General features: G+C 56.1%; 1 protein-coding gene across 1 annotated transcript; it reads left to right on the top strand.

Annotated features, from left to right (window-relative positions):
- Window positions 1-971: 971 nt before the first annotated feature.
- Window positions 972-18123, top strand: IL2RB (interleukin 2 receptor subunit beta). The gene is made up of 10 exons (XM_006742231.3): window positions 972-1094; window positions 4240-4360; window positions 4821-4935; window positions 5768-5846; window positions 7927-8032; window positions 9426-9574; window positions 10645-10804; window positions 11255-11375; window positions 12784-12868; window positions 15523-18123. The coding sequence occupies exons 2-10, from the start codon at window positions 4264-4266 to the stop codon at window positions 16276-16278; spliced, it is 1668 nt and encodes a 555-aa protein (XP_006742294.3). The 5' UTR covers window positions 972-1094; window positions 4240-4263; the 3' UTR covers window positions 16279-18123.
- The last annotated feature ends 8558 nt before the right edge of the window (window positions 18124-26681 follow it).

Raw genomic sequence — 26681 nt, 5'->3', positions numbered from 1 at the left:
GGAGGCTCACTCTGAGGACAGGCTCTAAAGAAGGTCTCGCTCTTCTCAGGGACGCTGGCATCTTGCTTCTGCTTCTCCTCAGAACGGAGCCCGCTGACTCTCTCCCCAGGGCTGTCAATGCTGCTCTTCCTTCCATGCAGATCGGAGGTTCTGTGGAACTGCTTATCAGAAACCCCCTCTGAGGCAGGGTCATCAAAATCAGGAGAAAGAGAACGCAGAGCCGCTGCTTCTGGATGCTGGATGGAACTTCACGGGCCCCTGGGCCTGGGACACTGTGCATGACTAGGTGTGTGCCTTTCTAAAGAAGGGCCCCTAATTTCTCATCATTTGAGAAAAAAGTCCTGAGCAGGGGGTGGGGTGGGAAGGCTTAGGAACCATGACTTGAAAGGAAAAGGAAGGTTCTAGAATGTTCAATAAAAGGCCATCAAACTGTTTGCAGAGCCCTGGAACATGGTCCCCTCCGAATGCTAAACTAAGTAAGGGGCTCCCTGGAAGGCTGGGTGAAAAGGGAGGTCTGCGAGGGGTGGGTGGGATAGGTGTGAGAAGCGCTGGGGACACCTCAAAGGACGTGTTTGTGTGAGGCCTGGGTGTTAGTGGCTGTGTGTGTGTGAGACTGGATGAAGGTGTCAGAGGCTTGAAGCGGCCCGTGTGAGATGGGCTGGGGTGGCGGAGGAGGGAAAAGAAGGGGCTGCACCCCCTCGGGCTCCTATGGGCAGCAAGGCGCCTATCTGAGAGGCACCGGGCGTGTGCACGCGCGCGTGTGTGAGTGTGTCTGCTACCAAGACACCCACGCTGCCCCCCCCCCACACCCGCCGCGGAGGAGGGAGATCTTTATCTGGTCCCCTAGGTGCTTCAGGAGTTTCAGAGTTTCTCACCAGCCTGCTCTCTCCCCGTCCCCACCCCAGGCCTTGCCCCCTCCATCCTCTGCACAGGAAGTGGGCTGGCCCTGGGGTTTTAGTCTTTGCCGGCCTCATCAGCCAGCTACTACCTGGGCTGCCTCGGTCGGAGTCGGAGCAGGGCCCTGGGGAGATGGCTGTGGACCCAGCAGTGGAGAGATCCCAAGAGCGTGCGCGGCAGCCCCATGTTTCAGCCAGGTGACTTTGCCCTCACCCTGCCCCCGTCTGGTTCCCGGCGACCTGCGGGGGCTCCCTCTCGGCACTGCCACCAGCCCGGGGCTGGAAGTGAAGGTCATGGGACAACTTTCACCTCTCACTTAGATGCCCCGGGAGATTCTGCTGGAACTTCCATCTCCGAGCCCTGCCGGCCCCCAGCCTTATCTTGAAATCCCTCAAGGATGAGGCAGGTCCTGATCTCATAGCCCTAGTTCTGGGCTACCCCTCTTTCCCAGCCCATCCCTGGGGAAGCTGCTGTGGGACGAGGGGCTTCCCAACCCAGAAGGGGTGAGGAAAGAGGCAGGAAGGCAGGAAGACTGGGGGGGAGGTCAGCTGAGCCCCAGATGGAGGGGACTGGGATGTGGGGTGGGGGGACCCGCGAGCCCCCTCCTGGTGGCTGTGGAAGGGGACCCACACTGGGGAAGGACACACACTGGGGAGGCATCCCTGTGTAAAGTGCTCCTTAAGAGGCTATGGGGTGGGAGCGGAGGGAAGGGGCCATGAAATGGGGTTGCCTCCTCTCCGGGAGCCCTGGGTTCGGGGGCCAGACCTGCACGTTTGAGTCTGGATTTGTCCCTCCCTTGGCCGCGTGAGCGGGCAGGTCAGTAGTGTCCCTAGGCACCACTGGAGGGGATGGGACTCCATCTCTGGGGCTGCCCTCTCTCCTGGGGAATGAGGCCTCCTGCCCTGAATGGTGTTAGGAGCACCGCAGGGGTGGGGTGGGGTGGCGTGGCTGAGGGGCAGAGCCACTTCTGAGGGTCCCCCTTCCTAGTCCCACAGCTGGGATTCCGAGCCCAGCTGGGGAGATGCTCCTGGAGTTAAACAGCAAGAGGCCAGCCCCCCTGCCCATCTGCCCACCACCCTGTGTGTGTGTGTGGGGGGGTGGCCAGGAGGACCAGGGGAGATGGCACCCATCACGGCCAGCAGTCTGGCTGCTGTCCTCCTGCCTCTGGTCCTCGCCCCGCCCCCCGGCGCCCCATGGCCCACAGTGTCAGCCCCGGCGGTGGCAGGAAATCAGGCAGTACTGACCGCGGTTCAACCCCCGGCTCAGCTGCACTCTGGCCTGGGCGAGAGGCTTACCGGCCTCGGCCTCCTCATCTGAGAAAACGTGTCATAATGGTACCTCCTCCCAGGGTTGCTGTGGGGACCAAGTGAGGCGATATCTGCTGAGTGCTAAGGACCTAGGCACAGAACGAGAGCCGAGTATTAGTCACCATCATCACCATCGTCATCATCATTGTCCCCGTCATTATCATCTCCTCACTTGGCATCAGATGACTGGCTTTGAGTCCAGCTCCCCGGGCAGCGCTAAGCTCAGTCTTGGCATCTGTCAACGGGGGGTGACGACAGCCACCTTCCAGGGTTGCAGTGGGGACCTCATGAGTCAGTGAGTGTGGTTGTGCAGCCGTGAAGGGCAGGGTGCGTGGGTGTGCGTGAGAACCCAGGACCTACGGTGCTTAGAACTCGGAGGTCCTGCTTGTTCTCCCTGAGGCTGGGCCCGTGGCCTTGAGCAGGTTCCTTAGCCTCCCTGGGCCTCCGCGCCCTGTTCTGCTGGAGGGTGCAGCCTCGGCGCCGGCCAGGAGCCCTCCCTGCCCCGACCGGGTCTGGACTAGCCCACGCTCCCCTCCCTGTGCCCTTTGCAATCGTGATGTACATCGCTGCACCCTTTCTGCTATGAGTGGCGGGGAACTCATTCTAGACAATGCCTCTGCTGGGGCTGTGGTTCGGCCTTGACCTTCCTGTGATCTTGCACGCCTTTGCCCCGACCCTCCTCCCCTCATCCTGAGGCTCTATACCAGCTCCTGTCCTGGGCATGGGGTTGTCTTGCCGGCTGGTGCTGGCCTGGGGTGACATCCTCCAGGGAGAGGATAGTGCCATGCTCCAGGGCCATGACTGAGTGAGTAGGGGGGCACAGGAGGGCTCGCTGGACCCCTTGAGGGTCCCAACGCTGTGCCCTGTGCTGTCGGGGGGGTTCCCAAGGAAAAGGGCAACCAGCCCCCATCCCCTATCCCCACTGGGGAGCTCCCCCTCCTGCGGGGATGGTGGGCCAGGCAAGGAGGAGCCCATAGGTACCTCTCTGGGCTCCTTTTCGAACCCAAGCCAGACACCTGACAGTTGGCCTGTGCCCTTGCTGGGCCCTGACTCCTCGACTCCAGGGCCAGGAGGCTGTTGGCCTTACCTCTGGGACCAGTGCCCAGGACAGGGTCTGGGCAGGGCCGAAGGACATGAGGGAATAGGCCCTGGGGGTGAGTGAGCTGGGAATGAAATCCCAACTCTGCCTCTTCTGCGCACGTGACCTTGGGGGGGTTAATGACTCAGAGCCTTAGCTCCTTCGTCTGTGTAAGGGGATAGATAACACAAGCACCCAGCCCCCAAGCTGCTGGGAAGAGAAGATGATCTAGTGTAGTAAAGTGCTGGGCACAGCGTAAGCGCTCAGTACGCCCGAGTATTGCTGGCACATAATCAGTACATGAGTATCAAGCATGTCAACAGTCTCGGTGGTGGGGGAAGATATAGTCAGAGAAGTTACAGGAGCCCCTGCCGGGCTCTGGGCCGTCTGCCCTGGCGCAGATTCCACATCTGCCTCTTACCAGCTGTATGACCTTGGGCAGTTTGCTTTATGTCTCTGTGCCTCAGTTTCCCCACCTGAAAATGCAGGTAATAAGAGTATCTCCAATAGAGTTCTAATTGCTTCATTTAAGGAGTTTAAGACAGCCTGGCATCTAGGAGCCTCCCGATGAGGGTTTTAGGTGTGATTAAGGGGGCAGCAGGGCAGAGAAGAGGTGAGCTCTAATCCCAGCTCTGTGCTGGCCTCCCTGTGTGGACCTGAGCAAATCTTTCCTTTTTCTGGGCCTCAGTTTCCCCAGCTTTTGAACAAGGAGGTGGGCTCACTCAGAGAGCCCTTTCAGCCCTGACAATGTACGGCTCCCTGAATCCCTGAAGGAAGGAAGTATGTGTGGGGCTGAGGGACCAGCAGGTGTAAAGGCCCTGAGGCTGGATGGTGTTGGCTTGGTAGAGAGCAGAACGGGGAACCCTGAGATGGGCAGGGCTCAGCCTGCCTCTCGGAGCAGCGAGGGACCTGGAGCAGGTGTTCACTTGTGCTTTCTCCCCTTCTTCCTCCCTCTAGGGCTCCCTTCCCCAGCTCCCACCCATGGATGTGATGGCAGCTCCTGGTCTGTCTTGGTGTCTGTCCCTCCCTGTCTTCCTCCTGGCCCTGGCCATCCCTCGGGGATCCACAGCGGCGAATGGTGAGGACCCTGGCATCTGGATAGCTGTGCTTTCTCTTGGGAAGGTGGCCAACACCCTTGTAGAACCCCTTTCAGGACCCCTGCTTCTCGGCAGAGGCCCGTCAGCAGGGGCAGGAGGCAGGGGAGGAGGGAGGCAAGGGCAATGGGACCAGAGATCAGGTGTCCACCTTCTCCCTTGGCCCTTCTGTCCTGTCCCTGCTGCACCCATGTGTCTCCCCATGCCAAAGGAAGACACTGGCTTTTCATGCCCGCTCTGCCTCGGCCTGCCCACGGGACCTTGCAGGTTCTGGGGCTCAGTGTTGTCCTCTCTGAAATGGATCCACTGAGTTCCTTTCTGCCCAGCAGGGCTGTCTCCCTCCTCATCTGGTAGGCACAGGGTGCAGGGAGCAGGGTGGTGGGCGAGCCCTGGGGGGCTGTGAACACCCCGTGGCCAGCCACTCATGCCTCATCTTGTCAGCAGACACTTCCAAGCTCACATGCTTCTACAACTCAAAAGCCAACATCTCCTGTGTCTGGAGCTGGGATGGGGACCCGCAGACCACGTCCTGCAAGATCCACGCTCATCCGGATAGACGGTGAGTGTGGGGTTGACCAGCAAAACAGTAGCATCTCAGGATTGGGAGGTGGTGGTTCTTATCATCACTGGTGTTTAGACTCTCGGGATTCCTTACTGGTAGACTCCAAGATGTTGCACTTTGAGAATTTGGACTGATAGGACCCACAGACTCTTGGTATCACAGAAGTCTGGAAAATGTAGGAGTCTGATGTTTAGATTCCTAGAACCAGGGTGGAAGTGAGCAGTGGGGGTCCAGTCTACGGCGGAGGGGCCGGGGACGAGCTAGACAGGGTAGTTTGGGGACACTGGGCTGTGCGGCTGATGGGCCAAGGTTAGAGTCGATTTAGAAGCAAGGGGGCAGTCAGAAAGGGGGCTCCCCAAGCTTTTTGTGAGACTCCTAGGGCAGCTGTGGGAACAGGGGCCTGGGGCATGGTTGGGAGCATGGGGGCTGAGAGGGAGTCAGAGAAGGGTCTGCCGTGATCTGGACATCCTGGTGGCAACAGCAAAAGAGCCTTTGGGTTTGGCCATGGCCTTGGGTAGGTGGTGATTCCACAGGGTTCCAAAGGCTCCTTCCAGCTCCATGGGAAGACTCTGGAGGGCTTTAGGTGGGGAGGCCAACATGTCCTGAACTGCTTGTTTCTCAAAGATCACTGTGGCTACTGTGGGGCTAGGCTGGGGAGGGCAAGAAGAGGTGCTCGTGATGGGAGGTGAAGCAGGTGGGGGAATGGGGGTCTCTACCGAGGTTGGCATAGAGCCCCGCCCAGACTGGCCTTGCTGCATGGGGGGCCACCCCGAGGGCTGGTTCTGGGGGTCCCTCCTTTTGTCCTAAGGAGGTTCTTTTGCCTTGAAAGGCCTTGGAACAAATCCTGTGAGCTGCTCCCGATGAGCCTGGCATTCTGGGCCTGTCACCTGGTCCTTGGATCCCCAGATGTGAGTAATGGGAGCTGAGAAGAGAGCCCCAGGGAGGGCAGGTGCAGAGGGGGGTCCTTCCAGGGGCAGAGCTGGGGCCCAGCGAGCCCAGTGGCTTTGGCTACAGACCGCGGCACAGCAGCCTGCCCGGGGCAAGAGAGGTGGAAGGAAGCAGGGCAGCGTCCAAAGGCCAGAACTCAGGGCCGATTGGGGGTTGAGGGATCTGTGGTCCAAGATGCTCGGTCGTTCTGCCTCTGCTTCACCGCCTCCCCCCATGCTTTGTGGGTCCTGTGACACTTCTGTACTCCTCATCAGGTGGGGGGGGCGCCCACCAATGACAACACCCCCTCTGACTCTTCCCAAGGCCTTGGCAAGTGCAGGGCAGCGTGGGCTAAAAAGTGCGGATCCCAGAGCTGAAGGTCTGGGGCCAGCCCTGCCTCCGTCGTAACACCCGCTGGGTGACATCCGGCAACTGCTGAGTCCTAGGCTGCCCTTCTCGAAACGGCAAGAATGATGGTACCCGCCTCATAGAGCTGTCCTGTGGGTTAAAGCACTAGGCACCCCACCCAGAACAGAGCATGCGCTTGACTTTGTAGTCCGTGGATCCTTGTGACTTTGTGGGTGGGCCCCAGCACTGTCCCCTTCTTGTCAGTGAGGAAACTGAGGCTCAGAGAGGCCCTGCCAGGGAGGGGAGAGAGCTGCAATTGAAGCCTCTAGATGGGCTGCCTCTACATGGGCGTGCGGCCACGTCCATGTGGGCGTGCATCAGATTATTGTCTGTCACGCCCTCCTCGGCAGCGGCGGACACCAGGGCTGCCCAGACCACATTTTCCAGCCGTCATCAGGTCGTACCCATTCTTAAGCGGCAGGAGGATGTGGAGATGGGCTCACACGGCTGGAACCAGACAGCTGTGCCTGTCCCCGTGAGCTCTGCAGAGGGTCTGCCTTCAGATCCTGGCCCCACCTTTTCCTAGCTGTGCGACCTCAGGCAAGGCCCAGCCTCTCAGAGCTTCAGCCTTCTCGGCTGCAGGATGAGAAGAGCCACAGTGCCTGTCCCATAGGGTGATGGGAGAGTTAAATGAGAGAACGTGTGTCCAGCACGCAGAAGAGCTCCCGGGACGGAGGAAGAGCCCAGGACAATGTATTCCTGGCATCTTTACAACGACTATGATCATGCTAATAATGACGATAATACCATCATTATCTGGAAACATCAGGCCCCCAGAGCAACCGGATGCAGGCAGGGGCAGGGTCCTTGGGGTGGAGAGGGAGGAATTATTCCCAGCTCTGGGGACTCTGATGATCAGGTTCAAGGTTTGCTCATGGTAGGCCCTGTGGCAGGTAGGTCAGAGGGACTGTGCCCGGGGTCCTGCACCTGAAAACACCCTCTTGGAACCCAGAGCACAGATCTGGAGAGGACCTGAGGCCCAGGGCCGCGGCTCTGTGGGGGCAGTGGATGCAGAGGCCTGGCTTTGAATCCAGACTCCCCTGCTGACCACATGTGTGACTTCAGGCTTCTCATGTGCATTATGAGGATGGATTGCTATGAGAATCAGCCATAGAAGTGCCTAAGGCACCTGAGCAGTGCCTGCCCGCAGGAGATGCTCACCGCCCGGCCATATCCTTCCCAAAAAAGTCAGGATGTGGGAATGGGGAGAGACAGGCTTTGACACTCAAAACTATTACACAGGTACAGTTCCAGACCTGCCTTTTCTTGGGGGCTCATCCTGCTTGCACGTCTCTTGTGATGGGGAACTCCCTCCCTTCTGAGGCAGCTCACTTCACTTTAGATCGCGGGTCAAATTCTGCTTGCTGTCTGTTTTTATAAATAAAGTTTTATTGGTACACAGCCATGCCCATTCTCCTACAGGGTGTCTCTCACTGCTTTTTACAAGCCAGCAACAGAACTGAGTAGCTGTGACTGAGACCGTTTGATGTGCAAAGCTAGAAATATTTACTCTCTGCACCCTCACAGAAAAAGTCTGCTGACCCTTGTCTTAGCTGGTGGGGCTTGTGAAGGCCCCCACTTTTGTTGCGGTCTTGGTCTTCCCTCTTCCCTGTCCTCCCCGCCCCCCATCCCTACCATGTCCTTCCCTTGCAGGCTCAGAGTCTGACTGCGGCTGACATCGTCCACATGAGCGTGATGTGCCATGAAGGGGAAAGGTGGAAGACACTGATGACCCAGGACTTCAAGCCCTTTGAGAACCGTGAGTGAGGAATTGGGAAGGGTGGGGGGCCTGGGGCAGGCTAGGAACCTCCCGTCCTGTCTTTCTGTCTGGGACCCTCCCCATTCAGGTCTCTCTCCATACCCATGTGTGACCTCTCACTGCCTGCTGCCCTCGGGATGTAGTCCTGGCTCCTTCCCCTGGTATTCAAAGCTCAGGATCTGGTCCTGGTTTCCCAATCTAGCACTCCTCCTCTCGTGGCCTGTATTCCCATCACAACCAAAGGTCAGCTCTCTGAATTCAGCTTGCCCATCCATGCCTCTGAGCCCTTGAATTTGCGGGTGCCACAGCCAGGAAGGCTCTTCCCACCAGGAAAGTTCCCACTCACCCTTCAGGGCTCAGTGAAGAGTCACCTCCTCCAGGAGGACTTCTCAGACTCTCTCAGCCCATCGTACCTCCTCTTTCAGGGTGTTTGTGTTTTTTCAGGGTCCTCACTGCCTGATTCTGGGACTGTCTCCCTCCCTGGGCTGTGAGCTCCCTGAGGGTAGAGCGTCTGTCATCCCTATGTCTCTACTCTAAGTACCCAGCACCAGGCCTCATCCCGGCAGGGCTCTGGGAAGGTGTTTTGAATGACTGGGTGCCCAGCCCCAACCCCAGACCATCTCTAAGGGAGGCCATCTCTAAGGGAGAAAGGGCGAGATCTAGGCAGGGTTCTCAATGCAGCCCTGCCTTAACTGAATGTGGTCTGCCCAGCAGATCATTTCACACATCTGAGCCTCAGTTTGCCCATCAAGAATGGGGAGAATCGGTTATCTGCCGGACCCTGGTTGCTGCAAGGAGTTTGTGAGACAGACACAGAAACCGCTTAGCACATGTTCAATAGACATTCATGTAGTTCTACAGAGTTCCAGAATTATAAAAACTTAGGTCAGTTTAACTTCAGAATCATAAAATCTTATAATCCTATAAGGTTACTGAGATTCAATTAAATTACACGAGATGATCCATGTAAAGCTCTCAGATCCATTCCGGATGCGGCCTTGACTTTTTTCGTATAGTAGATACTTAATCCTGTGCCTATGACGTGCCAGGTAATGCTCCAGGCACCAGGGGTATCTCGGAGAACACAGTCCCTGGCCTCACTGAGCTCCCGGTCTGGCGGGGGAGACAGAAAATGAACAAAGAACCCCAAATAGATATTTGATATGTCAGGTGGGGCTAAGGGCTGGGCAGGGAAATAAAACAGGTGAGAGGGTAGAGAGTGGTGGGTGGTGGCGGAAGGCTTCTCCACGCAGGATCTCTGGGGGGGAGGGCACCCAGGAGGGAGAAATAGCAGGTGCAAAGGTAGAGGTGGGGGTGCGTCTGAGCTTTATCCTCTCAGCATGGTGACCCAGCATCCCCTGAGCTCACTCCCCCTTCCTCTCTCCTGCCTCAGTTCGCCTGATGGCCCCCGAATTGCTCCAAGTCACCGAAGTCGAGACCCACAAATGCAACATAACCTGGAAAGTCCCTCAGTCCTCCCACTACATTGAAAGTTACCTGGAGTTTGAGGCCCGGACAAGGTCCCCGGGCCAGAGCTGGGAGGTGAGTGTATGGCCCGGCTCCCACCTGCCCGGACTCCTCTTTGCTGTCCGGGTCACCCTGTCCATCCTTCATGTCAGCAAAGCCACGGCAGCCCCTGGGCAGCCCCTGCTGCTCTCCTGTACTGCCTGCTCTGGCCTCTCCCTCCCCGTATGTGCCCCCCACAACCCAGGGGTTCCAGCTGGTGGCAGATGCCAGAGCAAGAGTTTACATAGCTGAGGGGCAGGTGACTACCCTCTGAGCCCTGGGAAGCCACCTGTCCGTGCTTCAAACCCAGTGTGCTCCACAGCCACTGGGGTCTGCCACTTCCCCACTCGCTTCCCCACTCCCGGATTTGCTCATTCAACACTTACTGAGTACTTACTAGGCGCTGGGTGCGGGCTGGCCACTGGGAAGAGGGTGGAGGGCGAAACTGACAAGCTTCTGGAGCTCCGGAAACTCACATGGCGGGTGGGAAGGCAGTCTGCAAACTGGGAGACTGGACACTATGGGATATTGAGAAGGGCTATCAAGGAAACGAAATGGGATTCCACATTTGGGACGGGCTGGGGCAGGCTACTTCAGACTGGGGGCGCCACTGAAGCCATAACATGGCCTGTGTGTCTGAAGGATGGGGGTAAAAAGCGAAAAGAGTGATCCAGAGGTGGGAGACGTCTCTGGAAAAACGCTTTTCCTGGTTGCGTGGCAAATAGACAGACTGTAGCAGAGTTGAGCTGGAAGCTGGGAGACCAGCTCGTACCTGAGATGGGGGGAGGAGAGAGGGGAGAAGGGGAAGGGTCCAGAATCGCTTCTGATTCCGCAGGTGAAACCAGCTGCTTGGCAGCAGGCTTTGTGTGTGGAGGATGAATGAGAGGGAGGGGTTCAGGATGCCCTTGGGGCTTGGGGCTGAGTAGTCAGGGATCGTGGGGGGAGAGTGGCGGGGGGTGGGGTGGGGTGGGGTGGGGAGGAGGGTGGCTGGCGGGGAGGAAGGAAGGTGTTATCTGCTCAGCCTCCCAGCCAGCCCTGCCATGGGAGGTGAGGTGAGCCGTGGAGACCCCTCTGCTCTGACAGACCCCCGCCTGTCTCTGCCCCAGGAGGCCTCCGTGCTGATCCTCAGGCAGAACCAGCAATGGATTTCCCTAGAGACACTCACTCCAGGCACCCTGTATGAATTTCAAGTGCGGGTCAGGGCCCACCTAGGCAGCCACAAAGCTTGGAGTCCCTGGAGTCAGCCGCTGCCCTTCAGGACGCCAGGTACCAGGGTCAGAAGGGGTGGGACGGAGCTCAGATGGGAGGGGATGGCTGGGGTGTGGCCTGGGGGCAGCTGGTGGGGGGGGCCTGGGAGGGGTACAGGGCTCAGCCCCAGTCGTGCTCATCTGCTATTATTAGCTCACTCGTTGTGACCCTGCAGCGTGAGCAGTGTGGCCGGGGTGGGCTGCTCTCACCTGGAAGCCTCAGTTTCCTCATCTGTAAAGTGGGTACCGTGCTCCCCGGCAGGGCTGCTGTGATGAGGCACGCAATGTCCCTTGTCAGCCCCGTACACAGCAGGTCTGCTGGGCCAGCCGGGACCTGCGAAGGCCTTGGGTCTGAGGTCGGCCTGTCCCTCAGCACCAGGGTGGCAGCGGGGGGGATGCTGGAGTGATCTGGGCGAGCGGGGGCGCCTCTCTAACCCCTCTCCCTGCTTCTCCTCCTGCCCCTGGGCAGCCTCAGAGAAGCAGAATCTGACCCTTCTTTGGGTTGGCCACATCATAACGGGCGTCTGCAGTGCCTCTGGCTTTATCATCTTGGTCTGCTTGTTGGCCAACTACCAGTACATCGGACCATGGTAAGAGCCCTCCCTTCCCGCTCCTTCGTGCTCTCATCTGACAATCTGACACACACACCCCCTGCCAGGTCAAGCCCTCGGCTGCTCCCACACACCAGTGCTCCCTCCGCCCTCCCCAAAGTCTTCCCTGCCTAACACCTGGCTTTTCCTTGTCACCCCAAAGATGGAAGCCCAGGGAACCAGCCTGAGGGGAGCAGGGGAGGGAAAGCCCCATGGAGGCCCCCCCAGAGCATTACTCTTGGGTGTTGAGTACACATACACACATGTGTGCAAATGCCAACTGTCTCTATGTGTGTGTCCTCGTGGATCTCTCTAGATCCCGGCATTCATTAGCTTATTCCTTTATTAGTTGAGAGTGCCAGCTCAGTGCCAGGCCTGGGAAGACAAGGGCAAACATATGCATGCGGTTCCATCTTTATGGAGCTCATAGCCACGTGGGAGAAGGCAGATATTTATAAATCATACACAAATACAATGACACACCCTAATAGGATGGTAAAGGAAGGTACTCGATGGATTGGAAACAGACAACGGGGAGAGGAACCTTGGTTGAGGGGTGGCTGGCAGAAGCATGCCCAAGAAAGTGAGGACTCCCTTGAGATCTGAAGGAGGAGCTAACCAGGCAGGGTGGAGGTGGTGGGGAGTGCATCAGAAACAGAAGAAACAGGGTGTGCAAAGGCCTTACATAGGAAGGAGGGAGGAGCATTACAACAACTGAGAGTTCAGGGAGGCAGGTGTGGTTGGAGACCAGAAGGGGTGGAGGAGAGGGCCGACCTGAGCCTGAACATCTAGACGGGGGGCAGTCAGGCTTTCTGGGGCCTTGAGGCTATGACCACATTTTGAGGTAGATGCATATAGATACTGGGGAACTCAGCTTGGCAAGCAGAGCATGGGCTGGAATTCAGCACCCACTCAATACCCCCCTAAAACCAGGTGCCCTTAGGCAGTGCACAACCTGAACCACCATCCATGACAGGCTGGATAAGAAGACACACAATCTGGCCTCTCTCCTACCTCCCGCCTCCTCGTTCACTCTACTCCAGACACCTGGCTCTGTGTGGTCCCTGACCACTCTGGTTCCTGTGGTCCCCCACCCCCACATCCTTCTTTTGCACAGCCCTCTGCTTTTTGTTTCCATAGAATGAATGGTCGTGTTGCACCTTTGGTTCGTGTCTGTCTCCCTGTTAGAATGTCAGTTCCTTAAGATCAGAGACCTTCTCTGTCCACCATTCTTATGTCCCCAGGACCTAGTCCAGCACCCTCCCTTACTGGGAATTCACTTGGTATTGATCCAACAGACGAATGTGGAGTGGCTCTGTACCCTACCTTCAGGGCTGTGGGTGCCCGCCGATACCGTGGCCCCCTTCCCTTCTCATCCTCCTTCTCTCCCTGCTCCTCCCCTGTTCAGGCTGAAGAAGGTTCTGAAGTGCCACATCCCAGACCCCTCGGAGTTCTTTTCCCAGCTGAAGTCAGAGCATGGAGGAGATTTCCAGGTAGGAGTCTGGGGCTGGAGGAGAGAAGCAGGCAGCTGGCTCAGGCTGGCAGGGGGGGTGGCCAGAGGTGTGAGTGAGTGGGGGCACAGGAAGAGTGGGTCTGCACTTTGTGAAAGGAGACAAATACCGAAGTGAGTGGCTTCTGGGGCCCCTTTCCCCAGCTCTGGTACCAGCCTTCTCAGGCTGAAGAGCACCTCCCATCTGAGCCAGACTGCCTGGGTTTTAATCCCGGCTCCAGCCCTTCCTGGCTGTGTGACCTTGGGCGCGTTTTGGAATGTCTCTGTGCTAGTTCGGGGAGGGAAAGAGTGTTACTGTGTGGTTGGGCCTGAGATCATGCCTGGCGCACAGTAAGTGCTCAAGGGGCCCTAGCTAGAATTGCTGTCACCGGTCTGTTGACTGAGCAGGACTTGCCACTTCTCCACACCCTTCCCCCCCCCCCCACCGCTTGTGCAGACCCTCTTCATGGGCAGTGGTTCCTCTCCCCACTGCAGAAAGCCCTGAGTGGGCTCCACACCCTATCCCCCATGGTAACAAGTCCTTGAGCCGCTTCTCATCAATTGATGCGGAGTCACTGGGAAAGTGCTGGCCCAGATAGTAGTAACACTCTGAGCCCCATTAAACCTCAGTTGTCTCCCCTCCCTGAGCCCACACTTGCTTCAGGAAGGAAGTGTCGAGGGGGAAGGGGGTTGTGGTGGGCTGCTTCTATCACCTTCCCCTCCCCAGGCTCTCTAGATTTGGCGGAGGATGAGATGGGGCTGGAGGGAGATCAGCAGGAGCACGGAGGGGCTGGAAAGCCATACTGGGCCAGAGGTGTCAAGAGTTGGCTTTGGAGTTCTCCATTATGGCTGATCAGGACCCCTTCTGGAATTCTTTGGAAAACTCCCAAGACTGGGGATAGCTTACCTACAGTTCTCTTGATGTGGGGGAACGTATCTCCTTAAAATTCTTCCTAAAGCCCTAAAGGTAGTGAGCGCCCCATCAACAGAGGCATTCTAGCAAGCCTTGGCTTACTGTGTGTCAGAAATATAGCAGAAGGGATTCCTGGTTGAAGGCTGGACTAGATGCATCCTTAGTCCTCTTCCAGGGTGAAATCTTCTTGATTCTATGTGACTAGGACATTTTGAGGTGGGAGTGGGCTCCATCCTGGAGAGGTACAAACCGCTCCATCTTCCCATGAGATCATCCCCAGGTCTAGATGCTTGTCCCAGACCTAGGGTGTGGAGAGGGTATCCCAAGGAAGCCCTGGGGAGGCACAGTGTGGTTGGGGATTGGGGCTGGCCAAGAGGGACCCCACCCTCTCCTCTGCATCTGGGGGGGAGGCCTGCTCCTCTCTCTCTTCCCCAGGACCTCTGGCTACCAGGCCACAAGGCTCACTGCCCCCCTGTCCATGGGACCCGGGCGTATGTGTGCCAGTGTGTGAGTATGTGTGTGAAGAGGGATACATTTCTCTTTGCACCCGCCTTCCACCTCCACTTCAGGGCATTGTGGACGGAGGCCCGGGCCCAGGAAGTGGCTGACCACGCACACCTCTGAGAGGGGCCAGCGAGGCCCTGGCACACTAGTGCAGGCCGCAGGCCTGGTCTCTCCTTCTTCTGGTTGCATGCCCAGCACCACCTGCCTGGCCCTGCCCCCTCCACTGCCTCTTCCAGGGCCGGACCCTACCCGCCTGCCCCCCCTCCGCCGGCCCCGGACCTGCACTCTCCCTCTCTTCTCAGCCTGCTGGGCATAGGAGTGTGGGAGGAGCCCATCGGGCCTGGTCCCTGTGCCCAGGGGACCCCCGGTCCAGATGCTGAGGGCTCCCAGGACAGAGGGCTGTTGGGGTTCTCAACTGTAACCACCCGCGGCCCCCATCACACCCCTGAGGGCCTGCTGTCCCTTACGCCTCTGCGGGTGGTCTGCCTTTCACCCTGGGCCAGGGACTTCTGCCTTCATTTTCTTATTTGGCATCCTCCTGCTGGCGCACAGTAAGGAAGTTAGGAAAGAGGGGGCTAAGTGTTGTGCAATTGAGGCTCAGAGAGGTGCAGTGACCTGCCCAGGGTCACACAGTCAGTGAGGACCTGGGCTCTCCAGACTCCAGAGCCACTGTGAAGTGCTCTGGTGGGCACTTTCTTCTCTCTGCGGAGGGACTGTGTGGCAGGTGGGGGCCGCACAGCACTGGGGCGGGGGGTGGAGAATTGCAGGACCATCTGCGCCCATCAGAGATTTTGTCAGGGAGCCTGTTCCCAGCTCTCCCACCGCTGGCTGTGTGATCAGGACCAAGGCCACGTCCCCTCTCTGGGCATCTGTAAAGTGAACAAGATGGGCTCCAGGGCCCTTTCGGCTTTGACACTGGTTTGTGGACTCCCACACTTGTGCTGGCCCCCACCTGACGCGTGGAGGCTTTCCCCCTCTGCCTGGTGCCTAACGTGGTGCCAGGCTCACAGCAGGCGCTCCAGAAACAGTCCCTCATCGAAACGACACATCCCCTGGGCACCTACAGGAAGCACCCTCCCTGGGCTGACCCCGAGTGTTCCCCAAGCCGGTTGGGGGGGGGGGAAGCAGTCAGGGAGGCCTTCCTGGAGGTAGCAGCCCTGAGTAGACTGTAGTTAGGAGTTGTTTCTGAGAGTCTGGGGGAGGCACCCCACTCACGTTCCATCTGCTCTCTCTACCGGCAGAAGTGGCTCTCCTCGCCCTTCCCCTCGTCATCCTTCAGCCCCAACGCCCAGGCAGCCGAGATCTCCCCGCTGGAGGTGTTGGACCGGGACGCCCAGGCCACACAGCTCCTCCTGCTGCAGCAGCAGAAGGGACCCTCACCCTCCACCGAGACCAGCGCCCACTCACTGACCAGCTGCTTCATCAACCAGGGTTACTTCTTCTTCCACCTCCCTGGTGCTCTGGAGATCGAGGCCTGCCAGGTGTACTTCACCTATGACCCCTGCACAGAAGAGCCCGAGGAGGGCAGGCCCGGGGAGCCCGAGGGGCCTCTCCTCCCGCCCCTGCTGCCCCCGCCAGCGGAGGACGATGCCTACTGCACCTTCCCCCCAGGGGATGACCTGCTCCTCTTCTCTCCTGGTCTCCTGGGTGGCCCCAGCCCCCCTATCCCCGCCCCGGGGGGCGCTGGAGCTGGTGAAGAGAAGCTGCCCCCCTCTCTGCAGGAGGGAGCTCCCAGAGACTGGGCCTCCCAGCCCCTGGTGCCTCCCACCCCAGGAGCGCCTGACCTGGGGGATAGCCAGCCACCCCCAGAGCATGCCCTGCGGGAAGCAAGAGGGGAGGTCCCAGCCCCTGGCCCCGGGGAGGGGGTCAGCTTCCCCTGGGCTAGTTTCCCCGGGCGAGGCCAGGTCAGGGCCCCTACCTTCTGCCTGACCCTGAACACCGATGCCTACCTGTCCCTCCAAGAGCTGCAGAATCGGGACCCGGCTTACTCAGTGTAGACCGATGACCAGGCAGGTCGCTGCCCACTGTTGTGCCGGGCCCAGGTGAGGGCTCTTTGTCCTCAAGGCTCGTCCACTGCTGAGTCACCCAGCGTCTAGCTACCCCCTGGACATCTCTGCCCCGAGGGCCCCCACCCAGCCCTGCACACTCAGCTGTTCACTTCCAAAACCGTCATTGCGGCTCCCTGGTTCCGTGGCCCAAGCCAAGAACTGCAGCGGGTGGGGGCACTGGGACTCCCCTCATCTGCAGTGGAGTCCCATGGCTTTTGCCTCTAAAGCATCCCTCCTCCCCAGCCCTGCAAGGACTCTTCACGGAGAGTTTTTGGGGTTCTCCAGGGATCTTCACCGTGTCCTCCTCCCTGGGTTTCCCGCCCCAGTCCCACCCCCTCTTGCCCATCCTCCACAGGGCAGCCAGAGTGCTCTCTCTGAACCACAAATATGGCTCTGCTGCCCCTTGTTTAAACCCTGCCATGGCTCCCCACTGCCCTCACACCACTTCTTGGCCTAGCTCTTGCTCCTCCAGCATCATGCTGGGACATTCCCTTCCGGAACCCTCCCAGTGGTCCTACTGAGGCACCAGCAGCTCCCTCACGCCCCCACACCTTTGCACATGCTGTTCCCTGTACCTGCAGTGCTCTCTCCTCCCTCATCTAGGTGACAAACCCTCTTGTGCCTCAAGGGTCTGTTCTGCTTCCCTTGAAGGGAGACACTGCCTCCATGAATGTGCCCAAACTTCAAGATTCGGTGCCGGAGGGGGTTCTCAGGGTCATGGGATGGCTAGACAAAGCGGCCCTGTCACTTCACCCTTGGGATCTCTTGTGACCTCGGCATGCTTAGCTCCTGGGTCCCTGCCACTGTGGCCCAAGTACGGTCGCAAATCCCCGGCGAAAGTCGACACTGGCTGGATCTTTCCATAGCGGTTTCACAGACTCGGGAGGCCTGCTGCTGGAAAGTAAACGCCTCCCAGTGGCAGGTTCTGAGGCTGTCAGAGAGAGTCTAGACCTTTACTGGAGGGATCTCTAATGCAGCTCAGGGGCTGGCACCCCCGCACCCAGAAGAGCAGCTCGCTCACCGCACTTCACGGTGCGCTTGGCACCCTCATCATATTCCCTGGATGAATTAATGAACTATCTGGGACCACCTTGCTTGGACTCCCGGTGCCCGGCTACCTTCACACAGGGGGCATCGTCCGCCTCTGAGGTCAAGACACAGAGAGGCGAAGCCCCATGCTCACTAGGTTCCAGAATGCCCATTCCAGCAAGAGGCTCGTCTCCTTTCAGGGCGATCCTCCCCGCAACACAAACACAGACACACGCGGCCGGCCCCTTCCTTCTCGGGGCTCACCACCACCTCTCCACTTCTCTTCCCTCTGTCCCTGGCACAGATCACACCTGTGATGTCTGCCGCAACCTTCCTCTCACACTAGAAGTCGCTGCCCAGAAAGTACGCCTTCCCGGGTCACCAAGCTGTGAGCGCGGTGTGCCTGCACTTATAGGCCCTGCGCCTAGCTGATTGGGTGGGGACCTGACACAAGCCCACCCATAGGCCGACAAGCAGCCTATGAACTGGCTCAGAACAGAAGCTCCACCCAATCAGGGAGGCCGGACCTGAACTGGCCAATCATATTTCTCTCAGTCTTGAGCCTTTTGAACTCAGGGAAAGAGGGAGGTCCCTGGGAGCAGGTGCCTCGGGAGAAGGAGCTGGGAGAAACCTGCGGAGGAGTTCAGCCCCGTTAGCAGAGGGCATCTGGCTCTGCTACCCAGACTCCTGCTGCCAGAGGGGCTGCTGACTGTTCGCTCAAGATTGTTTTCCTTATGCCCGAAATAAACTCCCCTTTCCTGAGGATGTCTGAGTCTTGGATCCTTACCACGAAAGAGCTTAATTACCTGGCTCCTTCCCACCTCCTGCCATACGACGCCATGTGTTCCGGGCCACGAGGCTCCTCAGTCCTGGCCTGAGCATCGGACCCAAGCTCCGTGCCCAGACCCTTGCCCTGTGTCCCAGGGCAAACTGTGAAACCTCTCTCCAAGTCAGTCTCTGTTTTGAAGAGTTCTTGGGACAGTTACAGTTCTCAAGCCTCGGGCATTTGTGCTATATGTATTTTCAATGTACCGTCTCTGTTATTGTTTACTTAATATTTTTCTTCAAATCCATTCACTTTTTGGTTTAAATACTTTTATTTAAAAAGAAAAATCTTTGTATTGCTTCTTTAAATGGAAAAGCTGATACTCACTATAAATAAAAGGTAACTATAAAAAATAAATACAATAAAATAAAATGTCTCAAATCATTGCCTGCTGGAAATCTGCTCTCTTCGTTTAAAGGGGAGATAAGCAAGTGTTGGGAAACTGTTGAGGACATTCCAGCCAGCACCAAACGGTGAGAAAGCAAAAAGGTTGTAAAAGGAATATCTTTTTTGCTAGTAAGAGTCAGGTTTATCTTATTCTGTGTCTGGGTGCTATCCGACATGGTCTCATGGGAAAATAAAAATAAAATATCATAAAAATATAATTGATATGTATATTTAATATAATATAAATTAATAATATAGACAGAATACATAATAAATATAAATAAAATGAAATAAATGTAATTTTAATATACATATATTTATTATTTAATAATAAATAAATATATATAATTTTATGTATATAATTTATATATAAAATATATAAAGATTATATATATAAATTATATTAAAACTCATATATATATGTATAATTTTTTTTTTTCTTCTATGCCTTTGACTGAATAGTTGGACCAGATCGTGGATGGCAATATCTGGCATTCATAAATCATAATCAATTGCACCCACTCACGGCAGACATTGTTAACCGATCATGGCTCTCCTTCTTGTGAAGTTTGAGGACAGCTTTAGATTATGTAGGCAGGTCCTGATTTATCATAGCTGGCACCTGGTGACATAGCTGGACCAGATCATCCCTCAGGTTCCTTCCACAACGGAAGGTCTTATCTTTCCAGACTGATTTTCCAGGCAGGGAAAACTGAACCTGAGGTGTTGGAGGCTGGAAAGCCGAGAGGGGCCTATGAGCAGGCACACCCAGGGAACCCAGTTGTCCCCACCATGTCTGACAAGAGACTTTAGCTGGCAGTGAGCAGAATGAGGGGCCGCCTTGCACCAGGTAGACTGATGGGCCAGAAGCTACAGTGTGACATGTCCAGGGTGGATTAGAGTTTGTGCCTCGGGAGACAGGGTAAGGAGGGAGCAGCTGGTAGGCGGGGCAAGGGTGAAGCAGAGACAGTCCTGCCTGGGTCAGACTGCAGGGAGAGGAGCGGCACCATTTGGGAACCAGGCAGCCAAGGGCCCTGGGAGATCTGTCAGCCAGGGCAGATGGTGGGTGGAGGGGGGGGGATGGAGGGGGGGGATAAGAGAAAAGGAGGGAGAGGTGGGCGGCCCTTCCAGCCTCTCAGATCTCTAATTTCTTTTTTAAAAATTTTTTTATTTAAGTTCATTTTAATTAATATATAGTGTATTATTAGTTTCAGGGGTAGAACCCAGTGATTCATCAGTTGCATATAACACCCAGTGCTCATTACATCATGTGCCCTCCTTAATGCCCGTCACCCTGTTACCACATCCCCCCACCCCCCTCCCCTCCAGCAACCCTCAGTTTGTTTCCCATAATTAAGAGTCTTTTATGGTTTGCCTCCCTCTCTGTTTTCATCTTATTTTATTTTTCCTTCCCTTCCCCTATATTCATCTGTTTTGCTTCTTAAATTCCACATATGAGTGAAATCATACGGTATTTGTCTTTCTCTGACTGACTTATTTCACTTAGCATAATACCCTCCAGTTCCATCCACGTTGTTGCAAATGGCAAGATTTCATTTTTTCTGATGGCTGAGTAATATTCCATTGTACATATATATACCACATCTTCTTTATCTATTCATCTGCCAATGGACATCTGGGCTCTTTCCACAGTTTGGCTATTGTGGACATTGCTGCTATAAACATTGGGGTGCATGTGCCCCTTTGAATCACTATGTTTGTATCCTTTGGGTAAATTCCCAGTAGTGCAATTACTGGGCCATAGAGTGGCTCTATTTTTAACTTTTCTGAGGAACCTCCATACTGTTTTCCAGAGTGGCCTTACCAGCTTGTGTTCCCATCAGCAGTGTAAGAGGGTTCCCTTTTCTCCACATCCTTGCCAACATCTCTTATTTCCTGAGTTGTTAATTTTAGCCATTCTGACCGGTTTCTCATTGTGGTTTTGATTTGTATTTCCCTGATGATGAGTGATATTGAGCATTTTTTCATGTGTCGGTTGGCCATTTGTAGGGCTTCTTTGGAGAAATGTCTGTTCATGTCTTCCGCCCATTTCCTGACTGGGTTATTTGTTTGGACTATATGGTTTCCTCATCTGCTGTCATCTGGTATCCCTGCTCTCTCCCCACCTTCCAGATCCCACTCTAAGCAACTTCCAGGTCCACAGCCACTGAGCAAATTACAGCGGAAACCGTCCATCCTAGGGTGAATAACCTATTGCTGCCCTCTTAACAATTAGCATCCTGGATGACTTCAAAAAAGATCAAGAATTACATTTAGACACTGTGCCAGGTACTTACCAAGCATTATCCTTATCACCTGAAAAGACCCAGCCAGGCAGGTGTTGTGTTCCCCGTTTTGCAGATTTGGAAACTGAGGCACAGGGAAGTATCAAAATGCAGCTGATGGTTGGTAGAGCCAGGATTCAAAGTCCTGTACATTTGGCCACAGAGCTTTTGGCCCTTTGCATACACAGGGCTGCACAGGAGACGATTATATCAATGGGAAAAAAATAAGCAAAATTCCATCCTAAGCTTCCTGGCAACCAATTAAAAAATGAACACAGCAGCTTGCTTGCCATGATTGCAGTTGTAGTTGAAATCATCTGCACCCTTGTGACCCAGCAGCATCGCCTTGAGCTCAGATCCCTGCTCAGCCTCCTCCTTGGTCCACCTGTCCCCCACCACCTACCCCTCTAATCCTTCCATCTCCTCCGCCAGCTATATCCCGAACTAGCTGAGGTGTCGCTGAGCCTCTCTGGCTAAAGCCCATGTAACATGTCACTGTCCCTCCCCAGTTGAGGAGATTCCTTCAGAACCCTCCCATGCAGAGTATTTCCAGTAAAGACTCTGGCTCCGCAGAGGAGGGTGTGGCTGTCCCTTTACTTGTCTGTGTCCTCCACGGTCACTCCCCCGCCCAGGGCTGAGGTCTCTGTGGCCAGCGCGTGGCGTGAGGCCAGGTGCACAGAGGAAGATGATAAGTCTCCCGCCAGCTCCTCCCTCCCTCTGCGTCCTGGCTTCCAGGAATTGTAGACTGGGTACCTCTCCCCCGAACCTGCATCTCTCTCCCCACTCAGCACTTCCGGCCTTGCTTTCCCACAGCCCTGCGCCACCCACCCCCCACCCCCCAGGCCCTGTGATGGGAGTGTCGTCAAGTGTGTCATACCGTGGTGGTGGAAAATATCTCTGAGCAAGCCAGCCCAGGGGATGTCCCGGGGCTGTCACAGTGGCCGGGCCCGGGCGCTGAGACTGAGCGAAGTTTAATCAACAACCCAACCACCTCCCCCACAACCCCCCAACAACAGTGGCCCTGAGACAGTAGGATGCAGGGGTGAGCGCCCAGGGTTCCGATGCCCCCACCCAAACTCCCTGTTTGGCTTTGTCCTCACCTGTGATACAGAACTCAGCATCTCGGTCGTTCCTGTTTTACTGGATCACTGAGAGATTGTGTGCGGTACTAGACGTGCTCACGCTTTAAAATTAGTGAAAACCCTGCCCTTGTGAGTGCTAAAGTCCTCCTGGTTCAAATCCTTGCTTCACGGGCGTTCTAGCTGTGTGGCCTGGGGCAAGTCATTAACCACTCTGTCTTAGTCTTCCTCTCATCTGTAAAATGAGGGTAAGAAGAGTACCTCCTTTCTCCCTCATGGTGTTGTTGTAAGATCAAGTGAGTTAATAACACAATGCGCTTGGAACAGAGCCTGGTGCATGCTAAGTGTTCCATAAATGCAGCTTTTGAAGAGATCCGAAAGGCCTAGAATGTTCCACGGTGGCCCTCACAGGTCCTTGTCCCCACAGCAGTCCCTCCCAGCACCCCAGCACCGGCCACAGGATGTTCGCTGAGTGAATATGCATATTGGTGAACAGGTGAAGGAAGGAAGGAAAGAAGAGAGGAAGGGAGGGAGGACAGGAGAGCTACAGGGAGGGTCCAAGAACCTGGACTTGTATATAAATTGGAACCAACATGGATGGCAGACGGGACAGAGCCTGCAGGTGTTGGGACCTCTCACAGCCCCACCAGGGTTACCAGCAGCCCTGATGACACAAGTTATCCAGAGGAGAGAGGCACTTGGGGGGCCTGAGCCAGTGCTGGATGCTTCCTCTGAAGGGCAGCAAGAAAGCGGCTCCTTGGAGAACCTTCTGTGCCTCCAGCCTTGGAGGGTGCGCCCTTGGATATGGACCCTCAAATGGAACTTCCTGGAGGGGAGGAGCCTTGGCTGTAACAACATTTTGAGACCAAAAAAAAAAAAAAATGTACACCTATATGTTGAAACTTGGGATTCTGTGTGCCTTGGAAATTTTTATTGACTGTCTGCCTGATGGCTGTTGTCCTTTTATTTTATTCTTAAAATTTCATTTTTGGGCAGAATCCGGGGAGGAGCACAGGATGGGAAACAAGTCATTTGGGTTCTGGTCCCGGGCCTGCTACAGCCTCACCACTGGACCTCCCCCCACCAGCGTCTCTGGCTCCCAGACTGCAGGGAGGGACGGCACAGTGGAGGAGGCCAGGCTGGGTGATGCATGAGGAGTTTCCATTCTGTGTCCCCAACCGACTTTGCCTTGAGGTGGCGCTGCTCAAGCCCCAAGCCCCTGATCAGAAGCCACTCCCCTGACCTCTGGCTGGGAAAGCATCAAGGGGCCCGGCCAAGGCCGCGCCTGCCACAAGGGCCAGAGGCCAGGACCCAGGGCTGGGACAGAAGGGGTGAGGGGCCCAGGCATGGTGGCATGTCAAGGAGGGAGGGACACAGACACAGAAGGGGGTGCATCTGGGGGCTCCGACATCAAGGGGTCCTGGGTTTGAATCCCAGCACTTCCCCGCTCCTTGTGTTGAGAACAAGTAACATCTGCCTTCTGAATCTTCACTTCCTCGTCTGTAAAATGGGGTCAAATGGCCATTTTTCTTATTAGGGGATGAGGCCAGTCCTGTGTCTGGTTAGCTGTATCACAAAGCCACAGAGTCTCCGGGCCTCCATAAGGGTCCCAGAAGCCCTTGGATCCTCCTCCAGGTGAGGGAAGTAGGGCCACGGGGGCGGTGACTCCCGAGGGGTCTCACACTTGAATCCATGACAGGCCATCCGGACGGATTCTCATTCTGAAACGCTAAGGAACACCCCTAAGTACCACTGAGGGCCTGGTCCTCTGCCTGTTACTGAGAGTTCAGTCTGTCGTCTGTCCCGCTGTCTGTCTTCCCCGGGCTGGGCTACATCCCTCGAGAGCAGGGATTGGGCCTGGTTTGTTTTTGTGGCCTGGGAGCCCAGCCCAGGCCGGCACCGTGTGGGTGCCGACGCCTGCCTAATAAGTGAGCCATCGAGTCGCCGTGCTGGACGGGGGTGACAGAGGTGGCCTCCGGGGACCCCGCCTGGGCAGCCTCTGAAGGCTTGGTCAAGGCTACGGGAGAGCTGTGTGCAGCTCCCGGAGCTTCCTTTCCTCCCAGCCGCGGGACGGCTGCCAGGGAGGCCCCAGAGGCACGGGAGGGGGAAGAGGCAGGTTAAAGCTGTGTTTCTGTGGGAGGAGAGCGAGGGTGGTAGCTCAGGCGTGGAGACGCAACACGCTTCAAAGCGACGTGAGGACTCCGGGTTACATGAACCTTTGGAACAGCATCGTGGCATTGTCAATAACCAGCCTGTTCCCACCCCTCTCCCCCTCGAACTGTGGCCCCTAAAAGATATGTTGAAGTCCTGGTACCTATGAATGTGACCTCATTTGGAAATAGGGGTCTTTACGGATGTAAATCAGGTCAGTAGGTGGGTCCTAATCCGATATTAACTGGTGTCCTTATACGAAAGAAGAGACACCGAGACAGACACACACGGGGACAAGGCCATGTGACACCAGAGGCAGAGATTGAACGAATGTCCGGGATTGCCAGCAACCTCCAAAGCTAGGAAGAGGCAGGAGCCATGCTCCCTTAGAGCCTTCAGAGGGAGCCTGGTCCTGCCGACACCTTGATCTTGGACTTCTAGCCTCCAGAGTGGTGAGAGAATAAATTTCTGTTGTTTTAAGCCACCCGATTGGCTGTACCTTGTTAGGACAGTGCTCGGGAACTAATTAATTACTTGGAGCTTAGGGCAGTTCGGTCCTCCCAAATACCTGTTCAGACAGCATCTGGCGGGCGCACATGGAGACTGCCCCCTCAGCCCCCACAGCAGCCCCTGGGCCTGTGAGCCTGCATTTCCTCAAAGGGATTCAGAGAGAGGCTCGGCCAGCAGAAGACCTTCTCCAGGGAGCCCTGGTCTCCCAACTCCACCCTCAACCCCAGCCTTGCGCTCTGAGGCATGGCTGACCCACTGCACAGGCTGACTGGGAGGGGTGGTCTTCCCATTGTCTCCCAGGCTGATCCCCACTGGAACAGTCCCGCAGAACCATCGCTTCCTGCACTGGATTGAATAGTGTTCCCCCCCCGCCACACACACACATTTTCATGTCCACCTGGAACTTGTGAACGTGACCTTATTTGGACACAAGCCCTTTGCAGATGGAAGCAAGTTAAGATGAGGTCATGCTGGATTAAGGTGGCCCCTAAGTCCAATAGGATTGGTGTCCTTAAAAGTAGAGGGATATTGGGCACAGAGACCCAGACACACAGGGAAGAGGCCACGTGAGGAGGGAGGCAGAGATTGGAGGGATGCTTCTACCAGCCAAGACACGCCAAGGGTTGCTAGCAATCCCCCAAAGCCAGGAAGAGGCAAGGAAGGAATCTTTCTTAGAGCCTCCCGAGAGAGCACAGACCTCTGACATTTGATCTTGGCCTCCAGAGCTGTGAGAGAATGCATTTCTGTTGTTTTAAGCCCAGGTTATGGTAATTCCTTGTGGCAGCCCAGGAATATGATACACCTCCCATCAAAGGGATCGGGCCAGAGCCCCTGCACTGTGGGACCCGGGGCAAGTCAACTTCTCCTCCCAGAGCCCCAGTCTCCTTCTCTGCAGATCGGAGACATGTATTCGCCACCCCCAAGTCTGGACTTGAAGCATCACTGTGAAGGGCCCAGCTCGGGGCCCCGGGGCTCAAAGGACTGACCGTATTGTCATCACAAGAGGTGACAGGAACTATCATTTGCTCACTCAGCAAGTGTGTGTCTGTCCCGTGTGCCGGGCTGGCATCCGGCAGGGTCAAGACAGACTAAGCCTTTATCTTCATGGAGCTCCTAGTCTAAGGGTAGGACAGCAGGGAGTGACAGACCTCTGTGCCTGAGCTGCCCCCTCGTTTCCACTCCGTGGCTTGAGACATGCCACTGCCCGAAGGCCCCGAGTAGTGGGCAGTCGTGAGCACCTGCTGTATGCAGGGCCCTGGGAGGGGGCGGGACCCAGAAGCGGGCATTGATCCAAAGCCACTTCATTAAGCACTGTGTTCATTTGTGAGGCTGTGCAACAAAGATCGCAAACTAAGTGGCTCACAGAACAGAAATTCGTTGTCTCCCAGCCTGGAGGCCAGAAGTCCAAGATCGAGGTATTGGCACAGTTGGTTCTTTCTGGGGGCTGGGAGGAAGACCCTGTTCTATGTCTCTTTCCTACTCTCCGGGGGTTAGCTGGCTATCTTTGGCTCTCCCTGGCCAGTGGACACATCACCCTGATCTCTGCCTTCATCTCTCCACGGAACTCCCCCTGTGTGTGTCTGTCTCCGCATTTCCCCTTTTTAGGAGGACATCAGGCAGACCCCGACTCCACTACTCCACTATGACCTCATCTTAACTAATTATAACCCTAATTCCAAGTAAGTTCCCATCCAGAGACACTGGAGGTTAGGACGGCCACCTATGAATTTGGGGCTGGGCATTCGGAGTGGGATGTTGAATATCCGACCGTTTTCTTTTCGAGCCGAGAACTTTTGTAGAACATCCAGCTCTGTTGGACAGAAGCCAGATGTGTCTCCTTCATGTCCCTGTCCCCAGTGTCTGGCACAGTAGTTGGGAGTTACATTTCACCAGGGCCGAGGTCTCTGCAAATTTGGGTTAAAAATGCTGTTGTGAGAAGTAAATGCAACAGGGGTGCTTGGGTGGCGCAGTCAGTTGAGCGACCAACTCTTGGTTTCGGCTCAGGTTGTGCTCTCAGGGTCCCAGGATCGAGCCCCACGTGGGGCTCCGCGCTCAGCACGGAGTCGGTTTGTCCCTCTCCTTCTG

This window comes from Leptonychotes weddellii, chromosome 5 (genome assembly GCF_054177405.1).
Source record: "Leptonychotes weddellii isolate Sample4059 chromosome 5, ASM5417740v2, whole genome shotgun sequence".
In the NCBI taxonomy this organism is placed as follows: Eukaryota; Metazoa; Chordata; class Mammalia; order Carnivora; family Phocidae; genus Leptonychotes; species Leptonychotes weddellii.
Note: the sequence above shows the minus strand (reverse complement) of the source record. Positions and strands in the feature narration are given on the sequence as shown.

What these genes read in the sequence shown, in the direction of transcription:
- IL2RB (XM_006742231.3), top strand. Translation starts at nt 4,264, where the DNA reads ATGGATGTGATGGCAGCTCCTGGTCTGTCTTGGTGTCTGTCCCTCCCT. An exon ending in CCCCGGGCCAGAGCTGGGAG is followed by an intron (nt 9,575 to 10,644) that starts GTGAGTGTATGG and finishes TCTCTGCCCCAG; the next exon opens with GAGGCCTCCGTGCTGATCCT. An exon ending in AGCATGGAGGAGATTTCCAG is followed by an intron (nt 12,869 to 15,522) that starts GTAGGAGTCTGG and finishes CTCTACCGGCAG; the next exon opens with AAGTGGCTCTCCTCGCCCTT.